Source organism: Cydia fagiglandana, chromosome 4 (assembly GCF_963556715.1).
Source record: "Cydia fagiglandana chromosome 4, ilCydFagi1.1, whole genome shotgun sequence".
In the NCBI taxonomy this organism is placed as follows: Eukaryota; Metazoa; Arthropoda; class Insecta; order Lepidoptera; family Tortricidae; genus Cydia; species Cydia fagiglandana.
The window spans coordinates 14,047,904-14,070,252 of NC_085935.1; the positions used below are offsets into that span (position 1 = coordinate 14,047,904).

The window sequence follows — 22,349 nt, forward strand, 5'->3', positions numbered from 1 at the left end:
TACTATATTGTTGGCTCAACCCAATATATTTTAAATACAGCCAACAAAATCGTGGTGTTGATTCAATCAATGTTTTGGTGTTGAATTTACCTGATTTATAGGTTAAATGTACTTTCAAAAAGAGGTAGGGTTAACAGTCCTGCACTGTTGAAACAACTTTGGCTGTAATAGTTAGGTCTACATGTATGTTTTGTTGAATTAACCTCGATTAAATAATAAAACTAACAGTGTATTTTTGTTGAGGCAATAAGTGTCTTGGTGTTGTATTAACCTAGAATCAATAGTATTTTCAACAAAGCAGTTTTGTTGTGTCAACATATACTAATTTTATTGGGAATACTCAAAATTTTTTGTAGTATCAACCTAGATAAAATAGTATTTTCAACAAAACAGTTTTGTTATGTCAATGAGTGCGTTAGTGTTAAAAATACCTAATCTTAATGTTGAATTAACCTTTAAAGCATAGGTTGGGTTGACTTCGATTAAATGGTAATTTTAACAAACTCGTTGTGTTGATTCAATCAAATGTATTGATGTTGATATTACCCGCTTTAAAGGTTAAATGTACTTAAAAAAAAGGGTAGGGTTAACAGTCCTGCAATGTTGAACCAACTTATCTTGTAATAGTTAGATCTACATGTATGTTTTGTTAAATTAACCTCAATTAAATTATAAAATTAACAGTGTAGTTTTGTTGAGGCAATAAGTGTCTTGGTGTTGTATTAACCTAGAATCAATAGTATTTTCAACAAAGCAGTTTTGTTGTGTCAACATATACTAATTTTATTGGGAATACTCAAAATGTTTTGTAGTATCAACCGAGATAAAATAGTATTTTCAACAAAACAGTTCTGTAGTATCAATAAGTGCGTTTGTGTTGCATCTATCTGATAAAATACTGTTGAATCAACCTTTCGAAGTAGAGGTTGGCTCAACACGAGCTACAATGTTGAATCAACTTTCGCTTTAGTTGTTAGGACTACAACTTGTTTTTAGCGGAAGTTGATTCAACACTGTAGCTCGTGTTGAGCCAACCTTTACTTCGAAAGGTTGATTCAAGGCCTTTTTTATCTGTGGAGCCTAGTACGCTAAATTGTATGTCTGACATAAAGCATTCGTCCCTTTCTGGCAAATATGCGAGTGGAGAGGACTAATGCTTTACGTCGGACATAAAACCTAACAGACTAGGGGAGCAGGTACATAATATGCAACACAAATGCAAACTTGATACAGCAAAACTGTTGTATTGACAATACTATTATGTCTAGGTTGTTAATACTAGGTACAATACAAAACATTTAGTGTTCGCAACAAAATTAGTAGAAGACACTGCAAAACAGGTTTGTTAAATATACTAAATTGATTCTAGGTTAATACAATATAATTACATAAGTTCCTTGAATATTTTGATAAATTTACACACATTAGTCAAATTCACACAGATAGGAAGTAGACACGACACTAAACAAAAATATCTTCTGCATGCGTAGGTACACATAACTTTCAGTCAAATAAAATAGAGGTTAATTATAGCCTAACTAAGAAAACAAGTTGGTTCGGCATAGCAAGTACTGTAAAAAGAACATTAAAAAACGATTCATACGACAAAAAGTTTATTCTTAAACAATTGAACCTACCACAGGTAGAAAAAAAATCGAATTAGGTTTAGGTGGCGCGCATATTATGATGCTTTATACATATATATATATATATGTGCGAATATATATTCAAGGTGTTACAAAAACCCTGTATACTTAACCCGAAACCTAGTGACAGTACAGTAGGTACTCACAAAACTGAACAACTTTTCCCACGGAACATGGGTCATGAAATACAAAATGGTTTTTGGGATATATAGTAGCATATTAGATTAAATATGTTCAAATCTAAAAACGAAAAGATATAATAGCTCGACTGCATTTCAATCAGGGCTCGGAACCGGTTTTTTGTAAAACCCAAAATAGCCCCAATATTTTTAATTATTTTATGCTCTTTACGTAGGACTGAATCATGTATTTAGGTAACAACTTCTTATTATTAGATTGTCAAAAATGAAATAATAAAACCAAAGAACGAAAAAGAACGTAATAATACCGGTATTTTTTGTATGAAGAAAAAACCGGTTCAGAGCCTTGATTTCAACTGCGAAACGACTACAAAATCGCAATGGGGTAGGTGGGCTGAGTTGCGTTCTCGCGCGCGACTCCATACATCTGGCGCGACTTCAAGTATGGAGTCGCGCGCGAGAACGCAACTCATGTGTATCATTCATTAATCTTATTTAGTATTTGCTCAGTCATGGCTGGCTCTAACAAAATATATAATTTATTATAAAATAGACTACTATGGAAAACACTCTAAAAGGTAGCCACCTCCCTACAAGCAATTCTGCCATAAAAAATTTACTACACAAAGCTGCCGTCCTAATAAAATACGCAGTAACTATGTATCAATCTCATATAATATATAGTTATTGCATTATTCGGGTTATTCGCACTAGTTACCACCAATTACCAGTGGTAACTACTGGGATTTTTTTCCCAGTAGTTACCACTAAAATTCAACAACTAATAAAAACAGTATATATACTGTTGTATATACAGGGTGTTTGGTACATCGTTTGCCAAATTAAAACGGCAGATAGCTTGAGTCATTTGCTATGTTCTCATACCTAGAAAAACAAAATTGGCCATGGTATTTTTTTACAACTACGAAAATAAAAATTTGAAATTTAAGTACGAAAAACTGTCATAGAAGGGAAGAATTTTTTTTGCACCAAATTAAACATTTCTAGGCCTGAGAAGATAGCAAATGACTCAACCTATCTGCCGTTTTAATTTGGCAAACGATGTACCAAACACGCTGTATATATTGTACTTTAATAAATAATTATACTTAAGCCGATTAGTGTTTCAGTGAACTGCCTTAAAAGTGATTAAAAATAAAAATAAAAACAGTTTTACCCGTGCAAGTGCAAAAACTAAAATAGTCAATGAGAAATTAACGCTTGAATGAGATTTATCTTATTAATTGTAACTCGAATTAATTATACGGACGAACATACAAATCAGTTAAAAACAAACTATTATTTATCACTTTAAGGCAGTTTACTGGAACACTAATGGACATATCATTATTTATTAAACTACTCTGTATTTATACGATACAATTTATACTGTTTTTATTAGGTTTGAACTTTAACAAAAAGGGTAAAAGGTGGAGAAAAAAATCCCAGTAGTTACCACTGGTAACAGCTTGGTGGTAACTAGTGGGAATAGCCCCTATTTTTCCTTATATTAGGACGGCTGAAAAGTGCCCTATTGCTCTATAGATAGTGGCGCCTATATACCAAAATTTATATAAAACATAGAAATGATAGCGTTTGAAAGTTGTAAAACAGTACTATTTTCTAACGGTACATTAAATGTTGAAGCAGAGTGCCAGAGTTTTGAGAGAAGAACATAAACCGAGTGATGCCGCCTTAATTGCAGATATTAATAATTTTGTACCAAATGAGGTAGTTGATTTCTACTTATATGTAAACCTGTATGAACCTGCATGTACACTATCTTATGAAAATGTATGAATTATGACTGTAAGCAGCTGGTTTATGATTTGCAGATGGAGTTGGACTTTCAGCTCCTCAGATTACATACTTTACATTAATTTGAAGGAAACCTTGTTTTCTGAAATATGTTAAACATAATAAAATACCCAATAGGTATAACTATTAATATTTCACCCTGCAATACATATCTCCATTAGGCACCAAATGAGGAACTATTGGAAGACTTGTAACGTTCTCTAATTTAAGGCATTCAAAATTACTCGTGCAATTAGTTTCGTGTAGCTGATATGCTTGAAGGTGGTCATTGAAACCAATATTAATAAGAACTTTACATAATAAAAAAATGGCTGGCTCTAATTTAAGTATATAAACAATTTTGTAAAATATAACTTCTTGCTCATTGAAAATGGTAAAAATTAAACCAGGCTTAAACATAGTGCCATATTTTGTCACCCAATTTATTCGAATATCACGTATACTAGATCCGTTTACTGTCGCGTTGGTTAATTCAGGAATCATTGTAGTGTTATCAACGCTTCCACATGTAAGTCTGTCAGAGAAACCCTGCCTAGTATGAACTCTTTGTGCAACGTTTAACTGTTGTTTTATCATTAAAGTGAGAGGTATATTGCGTTTAGATGATGTATTATAAGCAGTTTGTTTTAATTGTTTGTGTTTTGCTTCAAATCGCATGCACCAAATGTGCTTTAGAGGTCCTATACGTTTTATAATATGAGGGTAGTGTATCATAAAATGATGTTTAGGCTTTAACGTGTCATTAAAGTATTCGAGATATTGTTCATGGTGTTCTGTTATTAAATATTTGAGATATTCTACTGTTGAACAGTCAATTTCAGACATTAACAAAATATCAATAATTTTTAACAAGTTCAAAAATAAGTTCCAGACTCTGTCATCTTCTGGAACGAGATCTCCAATAAGAAAAGGTAAAATATTAACGAAACAAGACATCTCAGATGCACTCATTTTTAATTTTTTATTTTTTAAATTGTCAATGGTTATTTCCGTTGCGGGCTTTTGATCTAATTCCTTGGCAGAATAATCAAATAATGATAATCGGCTGTTTAAAGTGCTCAAACTAAATAATTTAGTCCTATGAACATAGTGCAATAACATGTTGCATATATCGTAATGACAAACACCTTCAAAAATATCGTGCATGATATCAACTGCCATATTTTCAGTTACATGGTAGGTTGGAAGAGTATTGAAAATACTATCTCCGTATACGCCTGTTCCGGTTGGGTCATTTGAAATTAAATCTTTAGTATAATTGTCTTTGTTTCTCAAAGTACAAACTGACTCAACTGTTTGTTTACACATTACTGACTTGTGAGTTTTACAAATTCTGCAGTAATAATTACTGGAAAATGATTGACTAAATCCTAACAAATAGTTTAAGCCCAAGTTATCGCCAATAATCAAACCAAGGACAAAATATACTTTTTGTGTTTTACTTTCAATTACTATATCAATACCTTCTGTTTCCAAATCTTTCAATTCACTGATAAGTAAATGAAAAAGTGAATCTTTACCAAACTTTTTTAGGGATGTGTTAAACAGTGACGCAACTAGTATATTTTCCAATAATGATAAATACTCCAACGGAAGAGTTGGAAAACTCAAGTATGTGGCTGCGATGGACTGTTTGCCTGAATGGCTGCCTAAAGCATTGCCCGTTTCAAAATCATCAAAATATAAAAAATAAGGGATGAATATTCCACTCCTACCTAAAATTTTCGATTTCCATAGAGATCCTTGAATGAAATTGCTCAGTGGCTTTCCGGTTTGACTCTGTAAATTTTCCATATTTGTTAAAGTTGATTCAAACACGGATGGTAGTTCAAAAAAACATTTAAACAACTCCTTCAGTGACACCATTGTCCCTTTGGCCGTTTTAGTTTGTAATATGTTAGAGCCATTTTGTAAGCATGGTATCACAGAAGAATCTATTATATATTGCTGGGGTTTAATATAACAACCTAATCCTTCAAAGTACTGTAAAAGTTTCCATTCTGTGTCAACTTTTTCAAACGGAGTGGAACATACATCAATTACAGCTTGAATAGAACTGTTGTTTACAGCATCTGACATGTAATGACTTAAAGTCTCACCAATCACTTTAGTTATGTTCTGTGTTATTTCAGTTAAAATGTTTGCTGCCGTAGCCCTGTTTAAATTTGGATTGCTATAAAGGGACAAAGCAAATTGTAATGCTTTGTTTTGTAAATTTTCAATATGGCTGTTATCATAAACGGTTTTTTCATTTGTATCAGCTATGTCGTCTGAACTGGTTAGCTTTGAAACTTGTGAAAAAGCACAATTAGGTAACGTATCATTTCGTAATATTTCTGTTTCACAATTTTCAATACATGTTACTTCAAAGTCATTATTTTGTTCGGATTCATTGTGGAGAATACAACTACTACTCGGCTCACTTGATTCACAATGTGTGTGTGTATGATTTCTTTGTGTTCTAATATTAGTAGCATTATTAGATTGAGATTTACCCCGCTTACAGATATTGTGACTGAGTAGATGTCTCTTATAGCTTTTTATATTTTGAAAGCGTCTGTTGCATGTAGGCTGTGCACAACTATATTCAGATAAATTATTATGTTTCAAGTCAAAATGTAAAAACAAACCTTTCAGGGATTTTAACTCGGAATTACAGATAAAGCAATTAAACGTCATTTTCACTAAAGAAACATTGATAGTAACTTACATTAAATCTGCAATTAAAGTGGCAACACTCGGAAATGTATGATCTTGTGGCGTGTGAATTTCATAAAAGTACCGTTGTATGAACATCCACGGCTGAATACTCTCGCGGGGATATTTTATATCAAATACATGAAAGGTTTTGAAGCAAATGTCAACAGCTTTTAAAAGAGACTCCAGCTGGTAAGTGACGTCATCAAAATTGACGTAGAACTCCGTAATATTTTCGACGTCTGGCCCGACGCAAATTACCACTGGTTGGCATGTGAGTCCTTTCTTAAGGTGGATATCCCGACGTGTTGCAAGGCAATTCTGAATGTCACTCTGAGTCTAAAACAAAAAAAAAAGTTTATTACACATTTGACATCAGTGATTCCGAATAAGACAAACCCAAAAATTGGGTTTGCTTCATGGTTTGCCGAATATGCCGATTGAAATATCTACATTTTACAGGTTTAGTATACACAATAAAAAGCGCTTGTGGCCTAGCGGTAAGAGCGTGCGACTTTCAATCTGGAGGTCGCGGGTTCAAAGCCCGGCTCGTCCTAGTGAGTTTTGCGGAACTTACGTACGAAATATCATTTGATATTTAGCAGTCTAGAAAATAATAAAATGTAAACTGTATATTTCTTACAAAAAATATTCAATAGGTACATGCTTGGAGTACTTAGCTTAGGGTAACATTCCATTTCTGACCGCAGCTGCACTACTGGTACTGAACGCGTCGGTGTTATTGTCAATTTACATAGTAAAATGAACAGTAGTGCAGCTGTCGTTGGAAATGGATTGTCACCTTTAATTTATATTTATTTTATATTCTTAGCTAAGACGCTTTTCGGTGAAGAAAAACATCGTGAGGAAACCTGCATACATCTGCGAAGAATTCAAAGGTATATGTGAAGTCGTCAACCCGCATTGGCTAGCGCGGGGACTATAGCCCAAGCCCTCTCGCGCATGAGAGGAGGCCTGTGTCCAGCATTAGGGTAACATTCCATTTCTGACCGCAGCTGCACTACTGGTACTGAACGCGTCGGTGTTATTGTCAATTTACATAGTAAAATAAACAGTAGTGCAGCTGTCGTTGGAAATGGATTGTCACCTTTAATTTATATTTATTTTATATTCTTAGCTAAGACGCTTTTCGGTGAAGAAAAACATCGTGAGGAAACCTGCATACATCTGCGAAGAATTCAAAGGTATATGTGAAGTCGTCAACCCGCATTGGCTAGCGCGGGGACTATAGCCCAAGCCCTCTCGCGCATGAGAGGAGGCCTGTGTCCAGCAGTGGGACGTGTATATGCTGAAATATTTTTTATTATTATAGTATACAAAATAAGGTATTAAATTAAAAATATTTACCTTCACATGCAATATCAAGCTGTCACGTGATTCTAATATGGTCGGTTTGTTATATTTTTTTTGGTCAGCCAAATCCTTTGACGAGCGCTAAAAACAGAAACATTTATAAGCAAAGGGTCAATATATGTAATATAAGTAAATAAATAATATAAAAATCTTAACAAACATTGAGTAAATAACTGTATGATAAAATAGAGACCACGAACTGTGAACTATCTGTGAACCATCGACTTTTTTGAGGTCGATTAATAAACCTATGTTAGGAGAACCAGACATGTGTGACATTTAAAAGAAAATTTGGAGCATTTTGATATTTTCTCGGCACCTGTAAAATTTCTACCACTTTACGAGTTAAAAGTTGAATGTCCTATTCGTCCATTATGTTTTATGGTTTCAATATAACAAATAAAAACTATGTTTTTTTTGTTCCAGTCATGATGGGATGTATGGTGCCATTAATTTTAAAACAAAGAATAATCAATGAAACATCAAACTTAAGCAGTTCTATGGCTCCTGTTTATGGTAAAATCTTGCCAGTGTTTAAATTACTGGTGCCTGTTCCATTGTAGGGATGTTTACTAATTTACAATAAATGTATCAAAACCTATCAGCTATCTTACCTTTTCGTTTTTATCGTTCCTTCTATTATCAGATCTGCCGACAGTCGGGACAAGTTTCCCACAAAGTAGGGACAAAGCAATAAATGTTTTCGTGTCTGAAATTAAATTTAAATTTTATTAGTGAATTTTATTTTATTATAGGTACCTACTTATTAGAGCTTATTATATAATATGGTCATGTAAAACAAAGACGATTATTATGTATAAGATCAGGTAAGGTAAAAGCAACCTAATGTTTTTTCCTGCAGTGGCCCAATTTCTCGATTCATCCACATAAGAGAAATCTATCTCTATCTCGCGATAAAATTTACCAAAGGCAAAATTTACCTTCTTGTGTTGTGTTGTTGAAGAGGATCTTCAAATCTTGAAATACTTTCACGCCAATAAAAGCAGCATTAGCTTTTTCTAAAAACTCTGGAAACTTCACAAACAGTGAGATGCCCCTTTTAGGATGGCTGTATTCAAAGTCCAACTCAATCTGCAAACCATATAAAATATTAAATACTAATCAGTGCTGAAAGATAATATTTGTCACAAAATAGTTAATCCGTTAGCACCACTTGCACCATCCCACTAGTCCGGCGTTAACCGGTTAAACCGTTAACCCAGTGTCAAATTGTACTGGTAATCGTGGTAACTCCAGGTTTTACTTAATTTACCTAATTTAATATCAATTTTGACGTGTAATATGTAATTATATTATAAATAAATGAGTATGAGTAACCGGTTAACCCCGGGTTAGTGATTGGTGCAAGTGGCCCTTAATCGTTTAGGGCCACTTGCACCATCCCGTAACTCAAGGTTATGCGGTTAAAACGTTAACTTAGTCTCAATTTGTACTGGTAAGTCAGGTTTAACCGGTTAACCCGGGGTTAGTAGAATGGTGCAAGTGGCGCTAAATTAACTTTCACAGGAATAACTATTTTACCGCTTTAATAAAAATGTATACTTACAAGCTGAAAGCCAAAACTCTGCTTTAACAAGGGGTATTTCTTTAATATGTCTTGCAAATTTTTGGTGGAGTTTTTGTAATCTGTTTGTATGCGATATTTTCTAGTTTGCAGCCATTTATCTTTTACTTCTTGAAACGGCTCTTTGTTGTACTGAAGCCATATAACGGTTTCCTCGTCTTCTTCAATGTCTGCTGAAGATAATGATGTTTTAGTAAAAAAGTAAAATGCAAAACAACACATGAAAAGTAAATATAAAACACGTAAGAGCAGACAATGTGGCCAAATACTTTGCAACAAATCCTTAGTATAAGGTACTTAATTAAGGGGCCCATATCGGCCTGTCAGTTGGAACAAAAAGTTGACAGCTCCGAACAACTGATAGGCCGATACCGTCCGGCGGACTGGTAATCAGTGGGCCCCTTTAAGATGGGTTGCGACTTAGATATACATTTGGCTACTTTGTCTGCTATCATCCTGAGCAATGAAATCAGGATTTTCCATACATAGTGACCCGATTACATTGATCTTAAGTGTATTTGGTGTTGACTCTGTAAACTAGTACACCAAACGAACACCAAACATTGCCAATCGGGGGAAATAATTCGTGTGTAAGCCAATTTTAGCATGGGTGTAGGTAATGGTGTATTAAAGAAAATACTAAAAGTACCGGGGGGTGGGGGTGAAGCTAACGGGTAGGGGGGGTTTTAAGGTCACTTTTCGTAGTTTTTCGTAAATAACTCTTAAACGGTGGCCCGTAGCAAAAAAAAAATCTATTACATAAGAAATCTACAAAAAACATTCAGTACACTTTTTCGCTAGGATCAATATTTTAAAATGTATTAATAATATATTCGCGCCTTTTTATACACGTACACACACTTATTATACACGTATTATTTCCGCTGTAATTCCTTCGTTTACTGGCCTAAACATGTAAGTAGTTAGGTAGGTACCTGAATGTTCCTGATCAATATTTTCAATTTGAAGTTTTCTTTTCCGGCCAAGAACACCTTCTCGTTTTAATAGTCTCCTTTGATTATTATACCTATCTATCAGTTTTCCTTTGGCAGGTCTATATTTGTTGTTGTATTTCAAACCAGGTATGTAGTATGTCTCCTAAAAACAGACAAAAACGCTGTGACGTAACTATACTCGTAGTTAGCTAACTTCAGTACCACGAGCTTGACATTGATCTGACACTGACATATTCGCTAGCGGTGTGCGTAACTTACTTTCTATGCATCTCACTCGTATTATCAGTGTTGGGCGTAATTAATTACTTGAGTAATTTAATTACTAATTGAATTACATATAATTTAATTGTTTGTAATTTAATTACATAAAATTTAATTTTCTGTGTAGTTTGCAATTGCAATTACATTAATTCGTAATTAAATTACTCAATTACTTTTCGTTAACTTTTTTAATGATTTGCAAAGATGAACAAATTTACTAGGAGTAATTATAAAGAAAAACTTTTTTAAATCCACTCTAACCAGGATAACGTTATAAGAACATATTTTTTTATCTCGGGAATCATCCCTTGAGAGGGTAAAATGTGACAAACCATGTCGAAAGGTACGTTATTGCGGTCTGCGCTTACGTTGCGTAGCACTGCATTAAATAAGGCGTCGATTGCGTTGTCTTCGATTTTGGTCCACCCTCTTGGTACATCACATACATAATGCCTATCTCTATCTACTTACATACATTTTAGCTAAGCGTCTATTACATTTTCAATGAAGCAACACTAATCTAATTATACTTATACAAGATATCCCATAAACCAACGTCAAAACGAAAAGGGCTGATAATAAGGCACATATAATCCATCATTGTGTGTGTGATGCTATACAGCACGACCACGGAAGATTTTGTATAAATTCACGAAAAAGATGCTATCTGGCACGACCACGCTTTATGTTATGTTATAGCAGTCGCTTTCATAAAAAACTAGTGCCTACGCCAATTTCTGGGATTAGTTGCCAAGCGGACCCCAGGCTCCCATGAGCCGTGGCAAAATGCCGGGACAACGCGAGGAGGAAGAAGAAGAAGAGTACGGTTCTATCATCCGATCAGGGTGCTTAGCCAACATGCCAATCGTTAACGTTCCGTAGAGTTGTATATAGTCATCTATCTCTATCACTCTTACATATTAGTGCGATAGGGATACAGAGCTAGCGTTTCGTTGTGGTAGCGCAAGGGATTGGCATGTTGGCTACGCACCCATGCACCCAAGGTGCCTAGCCAAGATATTTTTTTTTGTTTTTAATTTAATAACCAAATCTTAAGGTACAATTTAGATGTTCTGGGGGCCTGGCTAAGTTACCAATCGCCTACACTCCGACAACCGACAACGAAGCGCTTTCTGTCTCTGTCACTGGAATCTTACCTACATATTAGTGCGATAGAGAGACAGAGATAGCGTTTCGTTCTCGTGGCGCAAACGATTGGTATGTTAGCTAGGCCCCCAGAACAGCTAAATTGTACCATTTGTAATACCTAATGATATGGTTATTATCCGGTATCCGGCCAATATTTTAATATCCGGCCGGATACCGGATAGTAACCTACTATTCGGCCGGATACCGGAAAGTAACATTGCGTGATTTCTGAGTAAACAAATTGGATCTAAGAAACAGTTTATTATTTATTATTTTAAAACATTTACTATTATAGTCCCTGGTGTTCACTTAATTATACGGCAAATGATGATGATGGAATTTCCTTTTGCAGAGTTGCTCCTTTTGACTCACAGATTGATTTACGAAGGGGAGCCAATCGAATTTTTGATGCAAAATTTTGACTCAAGGGTCCCCTTGATTTTCCCTTGAGGTCCCCGAAATTTGTAAAAAATAAAGTTTTGCTATTTGGTCAAGTTTGGTATCATTTTCGTGTAACTCAAGGATGCTAAATTAGTTTCTGATATTTAATTTATACGGTTTCATATAAATAATTTGAAAAAAAATGAAAAATATAAACTTTCTATTTTTTTTTCCAAATAAAAGCCGATATTTTTCTTATTATAATATGCACACAAAAAATAAAAATTTCATGAAAAAGCCCTACTATTTCTCGTTATAAAAAGTATACATATGGCAGATTTATTCTACATTAATGTGACCAAAAAAATTTAAATGTAGACCTACTTTCGACTACCCATTGAACAAGATACAACGGTGTGAGCTACAGCTTAGCAATTTATGATGATGAGATCCCTTTTTACTATACATAGTGAGTCCTTAGAACCCTTAGATCATTTTAGGAAGGAGATTCACCTTGATTTTTGATACAGTCGGGATGAAAGGTGGGGTGATTTGTCCCATACAATCATAAATTTACGCAAGCACCTGTTTAGGTTTCTGCAATAAGTTTGATGACATTTTCGAGTAAATCAAAAGATAGAAATCATTTAGGTAATTAAGTATTCAAAATACAAATTAATAATGTCAATATTGACTAATATTTAAATTATTTTCCTCCGTATAGTTACGTCCCTTAAATCGGATTACGTTGTGCACCAAGCATAAGCAATGTTAAAGAGTATTTACAAATATATTAGGCAGTAAAATCTTTTAAATACGAAATAATGTAACTATTAGTCCATTGCTCTTTTTTTCTTTTAATTTACTCGATAATGACACCAAACTTAATGCAGAAACCTAAACAGATGCTTTCATAAATTTATGATTGTATGGGACAAATCATCCCCACCCTTTCAATCACACCGCACCAAAAATCAAGGTGGCTCCCATTCCTAAAATGATCTAAGGGTTTTAAGGACTCACTATGCCTATCTGTGGGTATCTCATCATCATCAAACGCCGTAATTCTCATAGCTGTAACTCATATATTTGTATACTATTCAGTGAGCTGGTGGTCGAAAGTAGGTCTACATTTCATTTTTTTTCTCTATATTTTTAGACATAAATATACCATGTGTATACTTTTTATAACGAGGAATAGTAGGGCTTTTTCATGAAATTTTTATTTTTTGTGTATATATAAAAATAAGAAAAGTTTTGGCATTTTATCGAAAAAAAATAAAATTGAATTTTTTTTTCAAATTATTTATATGAAACCGTTTAAATTAAATATCAGAAATGAATTTAGCATCCTTGATTTACCCGAAAATTATACCAAACTTGCGCACATAGCCAAACAAATTTTTTTACAAATTTCGGAGGGCACCCCCCCTTAAGTCAAAATGTTGCATCAAAAATCCGGTTGGCTCCCCCTCCTAAATCAATCTGTGAGTCAAAAGGAGCAACTCTGCAAAAGGAAATTCCATCATCATCATTTGCCGTATATCACACTTTTATGTCGTGAGCTCCACGGACTATAAAAACCGTTTATTATTTTAAAACAATTTAAACATTCCACTCACTTGCACGCGCACTTATTTCGAACCCAGAAATGAATCCGCGCGATCGTTAACTACGAAACAGGTCAAAACCTGCACAATGCGCACCTGAAGAACCGAAATGTAGGTATAGTTCCGCCGGCCGAATATTCGGATATTCGATACCGGATATTCGGCCGATGGTCAGGCCGAATATCCGGTATCCGGCCAAACAACTCTCCGTTGCATCTCTAGTTATTATTAAATTAAAAACATAAATTGGCATCTTAGCTAGGCACCTTGGGTGCGTAGCCAACATGCCAATCGTTTGCGCTAAGGCAACGAAACGTTATCTCTGTATCTGTATCGCCCTAATATGTAAGAGTGATAGTCTGATAGAGACAGAAAGCGCTTCGTTGTCGGAGCGCAAGCGATTGGCATATTGGCAAGGCCCCCAGAACAGCTAAATTGTACTAAAGATTTGGTTATTAAATTAATACCCCCAGAACGGCGAAATTTGTACCTATGTAATGTACCTAATGATTTGGTTATTAAATTAAAAACAAAAATTGCCATCTTGGCTAGGCACCACGGGCGCGTAATAGCCAACATGCCAATCTTTTGCGCTACGACAACTGTATCTGTCTCTATCGCACTAATATGTAAGAATTGTAAGATTGATAGGTACAGAAAGCAATTTGGATAAAACAAAGAGGGTGACCATAAATGACGTAAATGAGCTGCCTTATATCAGACCTTTTCATTTTAACGCTGGTTTTTGGAACACTTGTATACTCATATTACTTACATGCAATAACTACCTACGAATAATGCGTATAAAAGTAGGTAACCTTTAATTCCGTGGGAATAAAGACTTGAATTGCTTCAGCTATAACCATAAAATCTTCCTTTTTCATGCATTCGTTATGCTTAAGGTACCACTCAACAATACTTTTGGTTAGATGGGATCTAAAAGTAGCGTCGAGCTTCTTGCACGTTTTCAAACGTGCCAAAACTAGTTTACCGTGGTTATTATCGTTCAAAATTGTTGTTATATCGATTTCCTATGAATAAGAATCAGAAAATAAATAAAGACAATATAGTGGATACACAATTAATACCGAGAAAGCTTTGTGGTAACTGCATAACTAAGTTTGTTTACAAAGGTTTCGAATATTTAGTGTTACGTGTGAAAACAACAATTTGTTACTTATACAGTTTAGGATTTTTTAATGCCACCTGTAGGGAACGTACTTGTATACTTACTTCAATATCTCAAAAAAGGCTAAACAGATTTTGATACAATTTAGCTAAGAATCATCTCGATTAAAAAAAGCGGTCCATCCGTTTAGATGTCACAGACAGACACACAAGACACGTGAAATTTTAATTACTTACCCCTCTTTTTGCGTCAGGGGTTTATAAAGACTAACAGACCGATAGACAGACAGACGGACGGATAGACATGACGAAATTATAAGGCTTCCCTATTAAGACCTACGGAACTCTATTAAAGGCTTCGTCACACAGGACACAGGACGCGCCGCTTTTAATACAAAACGCTCACGTCCCGCCCGGAAAACGCGCCTGTGTGACGGAACGTTTAGGCCGCGGACTGGCCCCTATTTCACCAACGTGACAGGTCCGGCAATTGTCGACATCACTGTTACTGACGTCACAGGCCTCCATAGGCTACGGTAACCGCGTACCATCAGATGGGCGGTGTGGTTGTGTGCCACCAACATGTTAATTTAAAAAAAACTCCACTATATCGCCAGTTAATAAGTACTTATTTTGCGAAGCTAATGACAATTGTCACAAGAAATACGACAATTGTCACAACATTCCGGCACAAAACTCATTTGCTGTCAAGAATTACCGAAAGTTCTTTGAAATCTTGTGACAATTGTCATCATTATCATCATAAGCATCGCAAGAGAAATGCCTGTGTTTTGCCGATATAATAAAGTTTTTTTAAATAATACAATGATGGTGACAAACAGGAATACGGCCCGCCCGATGGTAAGCGATAACCGTAGCCCATGGATGCCTGTGACGTCAGCAACAATGAGACTTGTCGAATTGTCGCACCTGTCACGTTGGTGAAATAGGGGCCTGGACGCACGCGGTCCGCAGCCTTAAAATTCGTGTAAACAACAATTTGGACATGTAGTTTTAACCTATTGTAAAGATGGTGTGCACAACCCATGCCCAACAAACTGTAATACCAAAGAGGGGCCGTCGGGCCGTTTCTGGGAATAGGAAATTTAATTAAAGGAACAAAACCAAGCAACCCCTATGGGTTGCAAAACACTTAGAATAATTTAAAATAAAAATAAAATAAATATTACTTATAGGACAATTTTACACAGATCTACCTAGTCCCACAGTAAGCTCAATAAGGCTTGTGTTGTGGGTACTAGACGACGATTTATTTAAAAGATTTTGATGAAATAATCACTTTTTTAGTAATGACAATTAAAATTAAAATAAATAAAAATTCTAAGTCCCAGCCCCTCTTTGCTACAGTCCAACCAAAGAAAGAGTCGCGTCACTCGAATGGTATTGGTCAAAACCGCATGAAAATCCGTGCAATCGTTTTTAAGTTTATCGCGAACATACAGACAGACGCAGCAGAGAACTTTGTTTTATAATATAAATTAGTTAAGTAATGCTCAAACACTTACGCGTGGATTTTTTCCGGATCGAGGGTTCTCGTTACAGCTGGACACACTGGATAAACTGGACGCACGCCCTGATGGACTACACGGCGCTGATATACCATCATTACTCGAATCTATGTCACTTGTTGTTGCCGCTTCCGTTGACGTTTCCTGCAACCATAACCATTTCAGTAAAGAAAGGAAAACTGTGGTTTTAACTAAGAATAATGTGTCATTTCAACAAAAGCACAGCTTTTGATTCAACTACTTAATAAGTAAAGGTTGACAGGTAAGTAAACAATAGGTACGTACGTCTATAACTTTGTAGAGCTGTTCCAACCCAGATTTGAACAAAATTCTGTCTCTTATATTCGGAATGAGTTCCTGTAACTCTTCAGATTTCATACATTTCATTAATTCGAGGGATATATTGTTATCTGAAATATGTTAAGTATTGCACTGTTAACAATAATATCTGGGAGACCGAGCTTTGCTCGGAAAACATTATAAAACTCAAAAACCGGGCAAGTGCGAGTCGGACTCGCGCACGAAGGGTTCCGTACCATAATGCAAAAAACGGCAAAAAAGAAAACGGTCATCCAAGTACTGACTCCGCCCGACGTTGCTTAACCTCAGTCAAAAATCACGTTTGTTGTATGGGAGCCCCACTAAAATCTTTATTTTATTCTGTTTTTAGTATTTGTTGTTATAGCGGCAACAGAAATACATCATCTGTGAAAATTTCAACTGTCTAGCTATCACGGTTCGTGAGATACAGCCTGGTGACAGACGGACGGACGGACAGCGGAGTCTTAGTAATAGGGTCCCGTTTTACCCTTTGGGTACGGAACTCTAAAAATTGAGCGTTTTCGCAGAGATAAGACTAGCTAGACTAGATCGATTTTTCGCCCCCGAAAACCCCCATATACCAAATTTCATTGAAATCGTTAGAGCCGTTTCCGAGATCAACGAAATATAAAAATAAATAAATAACAATAATTGCTCGTTTAAAGGTACAAGATTCATGAGATAAAACAACACAGAAATTTACCGTGAACCAATTTAAAAAGATGGCGACCGACAAGCTCGCTTTCATAAGTAATAGTTCAAATTATATATTATACTAATGTTTTAAAAGCATTTTCCAATAAAAAGACACGCCAACATTGGTTACCTAATTTCTAACACTAAAAAAAACGAAAATAATCCGACAACGAAAATAACAAACACGTACCTTCGAAGCGTTTAATGGTTTCCGCGGAAATGCCCCATTCATGCAAATATACGAGACCTTAAAAAATAAAAACCCTATTACCTTCTTAATTTATAACAATTAGAGTTAATTACATAACAATCATAATGTGTTCTTACCCACCAATGTTTAAATCCATTATTCCCGTCATAATGTATCACTAGTTACATGTACACATCGCTGCACGAATTCGGATAAACTGGCGGTCGCCGATGGCCGGACTGGCCGGTGGGGCGGAGGCGCGGGGGCGGGGGTTGCGCAAGCGTCGCCTCCGTCGTCACCCGTTCGCGCGCACGAGTTTCGAATAAAGGTTTCCATACACGCAACGCATGGCGTGTCAGCGCACACTTTCTATTGGTACCTATTGGAGTAAATTTAATGAGATAGTAATGGCACTATTACTGGGCTTTAAAAGGGAATAATAAGATAACTATTGAAATAAAAAAAATGTGGGTTATTTGTGTAATATTACTCGTTAGGTAGCGGTTTAGGTATTAATATTTAGAATTGAAATTGTGATTTTAAATTGCAGACCCATAAGTAAAAAAACGACAGAAGCGTTTAATGGTCCAATCATAATGTATCGAGTACCGCCACGGTCTTTGACATGTGATGAATACCTGAATGTTTGTTCTTTTCTAAAACAAATATTTTTTCTACCTATCCAGCGATATGGAAATTTTATGTTAAGATATCTTTGCATGCTATATTAAGATATAGACGGTCAAGCAAATCTTGTCAGTAGAAAAAGGCGCGAAATTCAAATTTTCTATGAGACGATATCCCTACGCGCCTACATTTTTCAAATTTGCCGCCTTTTTCTACTGACAAGATCTGCTTGAGCAAGTATACAAACCAATATCGCAAAATTCTTATATGAACATACTACAAACAGCATCTTAAAATACAAACGGCATCTTAAAAGAGAAACAGATATCTCTTACTCGCTCTCACTTATGGATGCGACGCACCAAGGTCGCGGTGCGGTGCAATAGAGTAAAATAAAATATTGTACCGTGTATGGCGTCCTTTAAGACGCGTCCTTCGCCGCCGTCTTAGTTGTCTATTCTAAAGACACCTATTTTGTCTTACTTTTTACCATAATAACCACTATAACTAGATATGCAATTTAAAAATAAATCCGCGTATTTGGAGGTCAGAGTTACACTAGAAATTCGATGGCGATGGCACGTCACTTAACATTGTGAACATTAGTAACAGCGAATAAAACCGAATACTGCCGAAAATTAAATAAACGAACGCAAGTCAAGTAGGTAACCTATTGCCATGCTTCTCGCACGTGAGCTAGCTAGACGGATATCCTTTTATTATTAATTAACTTCGATGTTCGACAAAATGATTTAACACGTAAATAAATGACTGCATATGCAATCCGCGAAATTTGAAATTCGCGTTAAAGCGAAACCGCGCCTAATAATGGGGTCACGTACTTAAAGCGATATTACTGTAAAAGTAATGTAAAAATGTGAAAAGAGTTGCGATTTTAAAAATAATAAGGAAAACCAGAAAATACGTATGCGACTTTGCTAATACAGCTTAGCAAGTATAAACTATATTATTGATGTCGATTTTACCTGTTTATATTATTGTTATCCCAACTGTTTGTGTGAATTCTGGTGAAAATTATTCTAGGTTCTGTTTGTAATCGAATGTAGAGATGCAAGGGATAGTTGTTTGGTCGGATACTAACCGGATACCGGACATTTAGCCTGACCGTCGGTCGAATATTCGCCCGGCGGAACATTTTGAGTTTTGCAGATGCGCGTCGCGTCGTGCAGAGCCTCTACCATCAGTTTTAACATTGACATAACGCTCACGTCTACGTAATTTACTTTCTGTACATCTCGCTTCCACTATTGCTCGCATATGCGAGTACGAGCGAGATGCATAGAAAGTAAGTTACGTAAACGTGAGCGTTATGTCAATGTCAAAACTGGTGGTAGCCGTACAGGTGATGACTGATGACTGTTTCTTATACCTACTTACTTACCTACTTCATTATTTTAGCATTAGAAAGAACTTCACAGAAAAAAAGTTGTGGTTCCAAATCAGGCATATTTAGGGTAAAATTTTGAAGTAAGTAAATTATAAGTATTGACCATGCTACGTTAGATAATTCCATTACCTATTATTAACAATTAAAGAACCTGATAAAAACTGCACGCTTACTTCGATGGAATTCTTTCTAATAGTAAAAAAACGAAGTAAGTAAGTAAGTACCTACTTATAATTTCGTTCGCGCGGGCTCATTTCTAGGTTCGAAACGAGTATTATCATGTTATTTTTACCACACCAGATGGCAAAGGCTCTTTTGATTGTTCAAAAACGAATAAGAAAGTTGCATTTTATTCACATGTGAGGCAAAGTTTACATTTGATTAATGCAAATTTTAAGTTGTTTTCTTAGGTTTGCTGGTAGAATTAGCTTTTAAATGATGATTTTGAATGACAAATATTTAATAACATTCATTTTGAATCGATTTGCTTTGATTTTGTTTGATATTAATTTACAGTTAGTAGTTTTCTTGTGTTGGTGTGGTGAAAAATTTTGTGTTTCACTCGGTGGCAACATATGTTTAACTTCTCCTGCTAATATTGATACCCGAGCAAGCGAAAGACTCCAAAATTGAAACACGAGCGTAGCGAGTATTTACTATGGGTAATCATATATTATACTGTTACTGTCTGGGGGGCCCTGGGCACGGGCCCCGTGTGCCCTTATGGTAAAGATGGTACTGCTCAATCCGCATGGGGCTAGCGTGGGGACTATAGCCCAAGCCCTCTCGCGCATGATAGGAGGCCTGTGCCCAGCAGTGGGACGTATATAGGCCAAATTTATTTATTATTATTAATTATTTGTTGTTTTTAACTGTTTATATTGTTGTCCCAACTCTTTGTGTGTCGGTTAAATCAAACATTTGAAAGGTCTAGTTCAACCATTCGAACAGGCTGATTTAGCTTTTTGTATTAATAGCAGCGTTTTACCTACCTACCATTAAAACGCTTTCATTGTGTACATTCATATTTGAGAGCCAATGACGAGGGCTCCGAGCGCTACCTGCCTCGTTGCCCCACCTGGTGCACAGGACCTGACGTCACAAGGTAGGGATGGAGTGGGGAGTATTCGTGGTTTGACCGATCTGTTACAGGAAATCAAGTTTGCTACTCTCAAATTATTTATTTATGTTAGGCTTCAAATGACGGTTCAAAGCTTAATGTTGTTTTTACCTTTATATATTGTTATCCCAACTGTCAGTGTAACAGTTGAAACAAACACTTGAAAGAATTATGTCTATCGTTTTTTTTTGTACTGGACCTAACCTGTTTATACTGTTATTTAAACCCCAGCACGTGAGTTAGCTTAGCCATTCGAACATGTAGTTTTTACCTGTTTGATATTGTTATATCAACTGTTTTTGTGACGGATAAAATAAACATTAAAAAGAGTTGTGTCAATTGACTTTTTGAAGTGAAAACTTCTTTAGCGGCGCTGGGCACTTTTTGAGGTGGGGAAAAAATGATAAACTCGAGACAGCGATCACGTGACCGTAACGTTTAGATGGCCACTCATTTAGATGGCATTTAAATCAATAAAGAAAAACTCAATGACATTACATGAAAAAGGTTCTAATCTTGTACGGGTTGAAATACAAGGATCACACAGTTACATTCTAACTTTATATCACTCAAATATAATTCAATAAAGCTGTGTCAATTGACTTTTATTTTAAAGGATTTAAACCGTTCGTATCGTTATTTTAACCTTAACTCGGGTGTTCGTTTAACCATTCGAACGCGTAGATCTAGCTTTATGTCGTGCTATTGTTTTTAACTGTTTATATTGATATCCCAAATGTTTGTGGAACGGTTGAGACAAACATTTGAAAGGGCTATTTTACCCATTCGAACAGGTTGATACAGCTTTTTGTATTGATGTTGTTTTTATCCTTGTATATTGTTATCCCAACTGCGTGTGTGTTAGTTAAAACAGACACTTAAAGGGGCTAGTTTAACTATGCGAACAAGCTGATTTAGCTTTTTGTATGATGTTGTTTTTACTTTTGTATATTGTTATCCCAACTGTCTGTGTGACAGTTGAAACAAACACTTGAAAGGGATAGTTTAACTATGCGAACAGGTTGATTTAGCTTTTCGTATGATGTTGTTTTTACTTTTGTATATTGTTATCCCAACTGGCTGTGTGACAGTTGAAACAAACACTTGAAAGGACTAGTTTAACTATTCGAACAGGTTGATTTAGCTTTTCGTATGATGTTGTTTTTACTTTTGTATATTGTTATCCCAACTGTCTGTGTGACAGTTGAAACAAACACTTGAAAGGGCTAGTTTAACTATGCAAACAGGTTGATTTAGCTTTTCGTATGATGTTGTTTTTACTTTTGCATAATGTTATCCCAACTGTCTGTGTGACAGTTGAAACAACCACTTGAAAGGGCTAGTTTATCTATGCGAACAGGTTGATTTAGCTTTTCGTATGATGTTGTTTTTACTTTTGTATATTGTTATCCCAACTGTCTGTGTGACAGTTGAAACAAACGCTTGAAAGGGTTAGTTTAACTATTCGAACAGGTTGATTTGGCTTTTCGTATGATGTTGTTTTTACTTTTGTATATTGTTATCCCAACTGTCTGTGTGACAGTTGAAACAAACACTTGAAAGGGCTAGTTTAACTATGCAAACAGGTTGATTTAGCTTTTCGTATGATGTTGTTTTTACTTTTGCATAATGTTATCCCAACTGTCTGTGTGACAGTTGAAACAACCACTTGAAAAGGCTAGTTTATCTATGCGAACAGGTTGATTTAGCTTT

The 22,349-nt window shown here is 35.6% G+C and overlaps 2 protein-coding genes across 4 annotated transcripts in view; both read right to left on the reverse strand.

Annotated features, from left to right (window-relative positions):
• Window positions 1-22,349, reverse strand: part of LOC134663783 (E3 ubiquitin-protein ligase MIB1) — a 255,207-nt gene that overhangs the window by 141,003 nt on the left and 91,855 nt on the right. The window lies entirely within an intron of this gene.
• Window positions 1,597-17,702, reverse strand: LOC134663781 (uncharacterized). 3 transcript variants are annotated; one of them, XM_063520268.1, is made up of 11 exons: window positions 17,623-17,702; window positions 17,482-17,538; window positions 16,560-16,684; window positions 16,272-16,418; window positions 14,436-14,648; window positions 10,196-10,358; window positions 9,243-9,430; window positions 8,617-8,767; window positions 8,290-8,384; window positions 7,670-7,756; window positions 1,597-6,640 (listed from the first exon to the last, which is right to left on the reverse strand). In XM_063520268.1, the coding sequence occupies exons 1-11, from the start codon at window positions 17,648-17,650 to the stop codon at window positions 6,311-6,313; spliced, it is 1,584 nt and encodes a 527-aa protein (XP_063376338.1). In that variant the 5' UTR covers window positions 17,651-17,702; the 3' UTR covers window positions 1,597-6,310. The 3 variants fall into 3 exon arrangements, with proteins under 3 accessions (XP_063376338.1, XP_063376337.1, XP_063376339.1); XM_063520267.1 differs by having other exon boundaries at window positions 9,243-9,433; XM_063520269.1 differs by lacking the exon at window positions 14,436-14,648 and having other exon boundaries at window positions 9,243-9,433.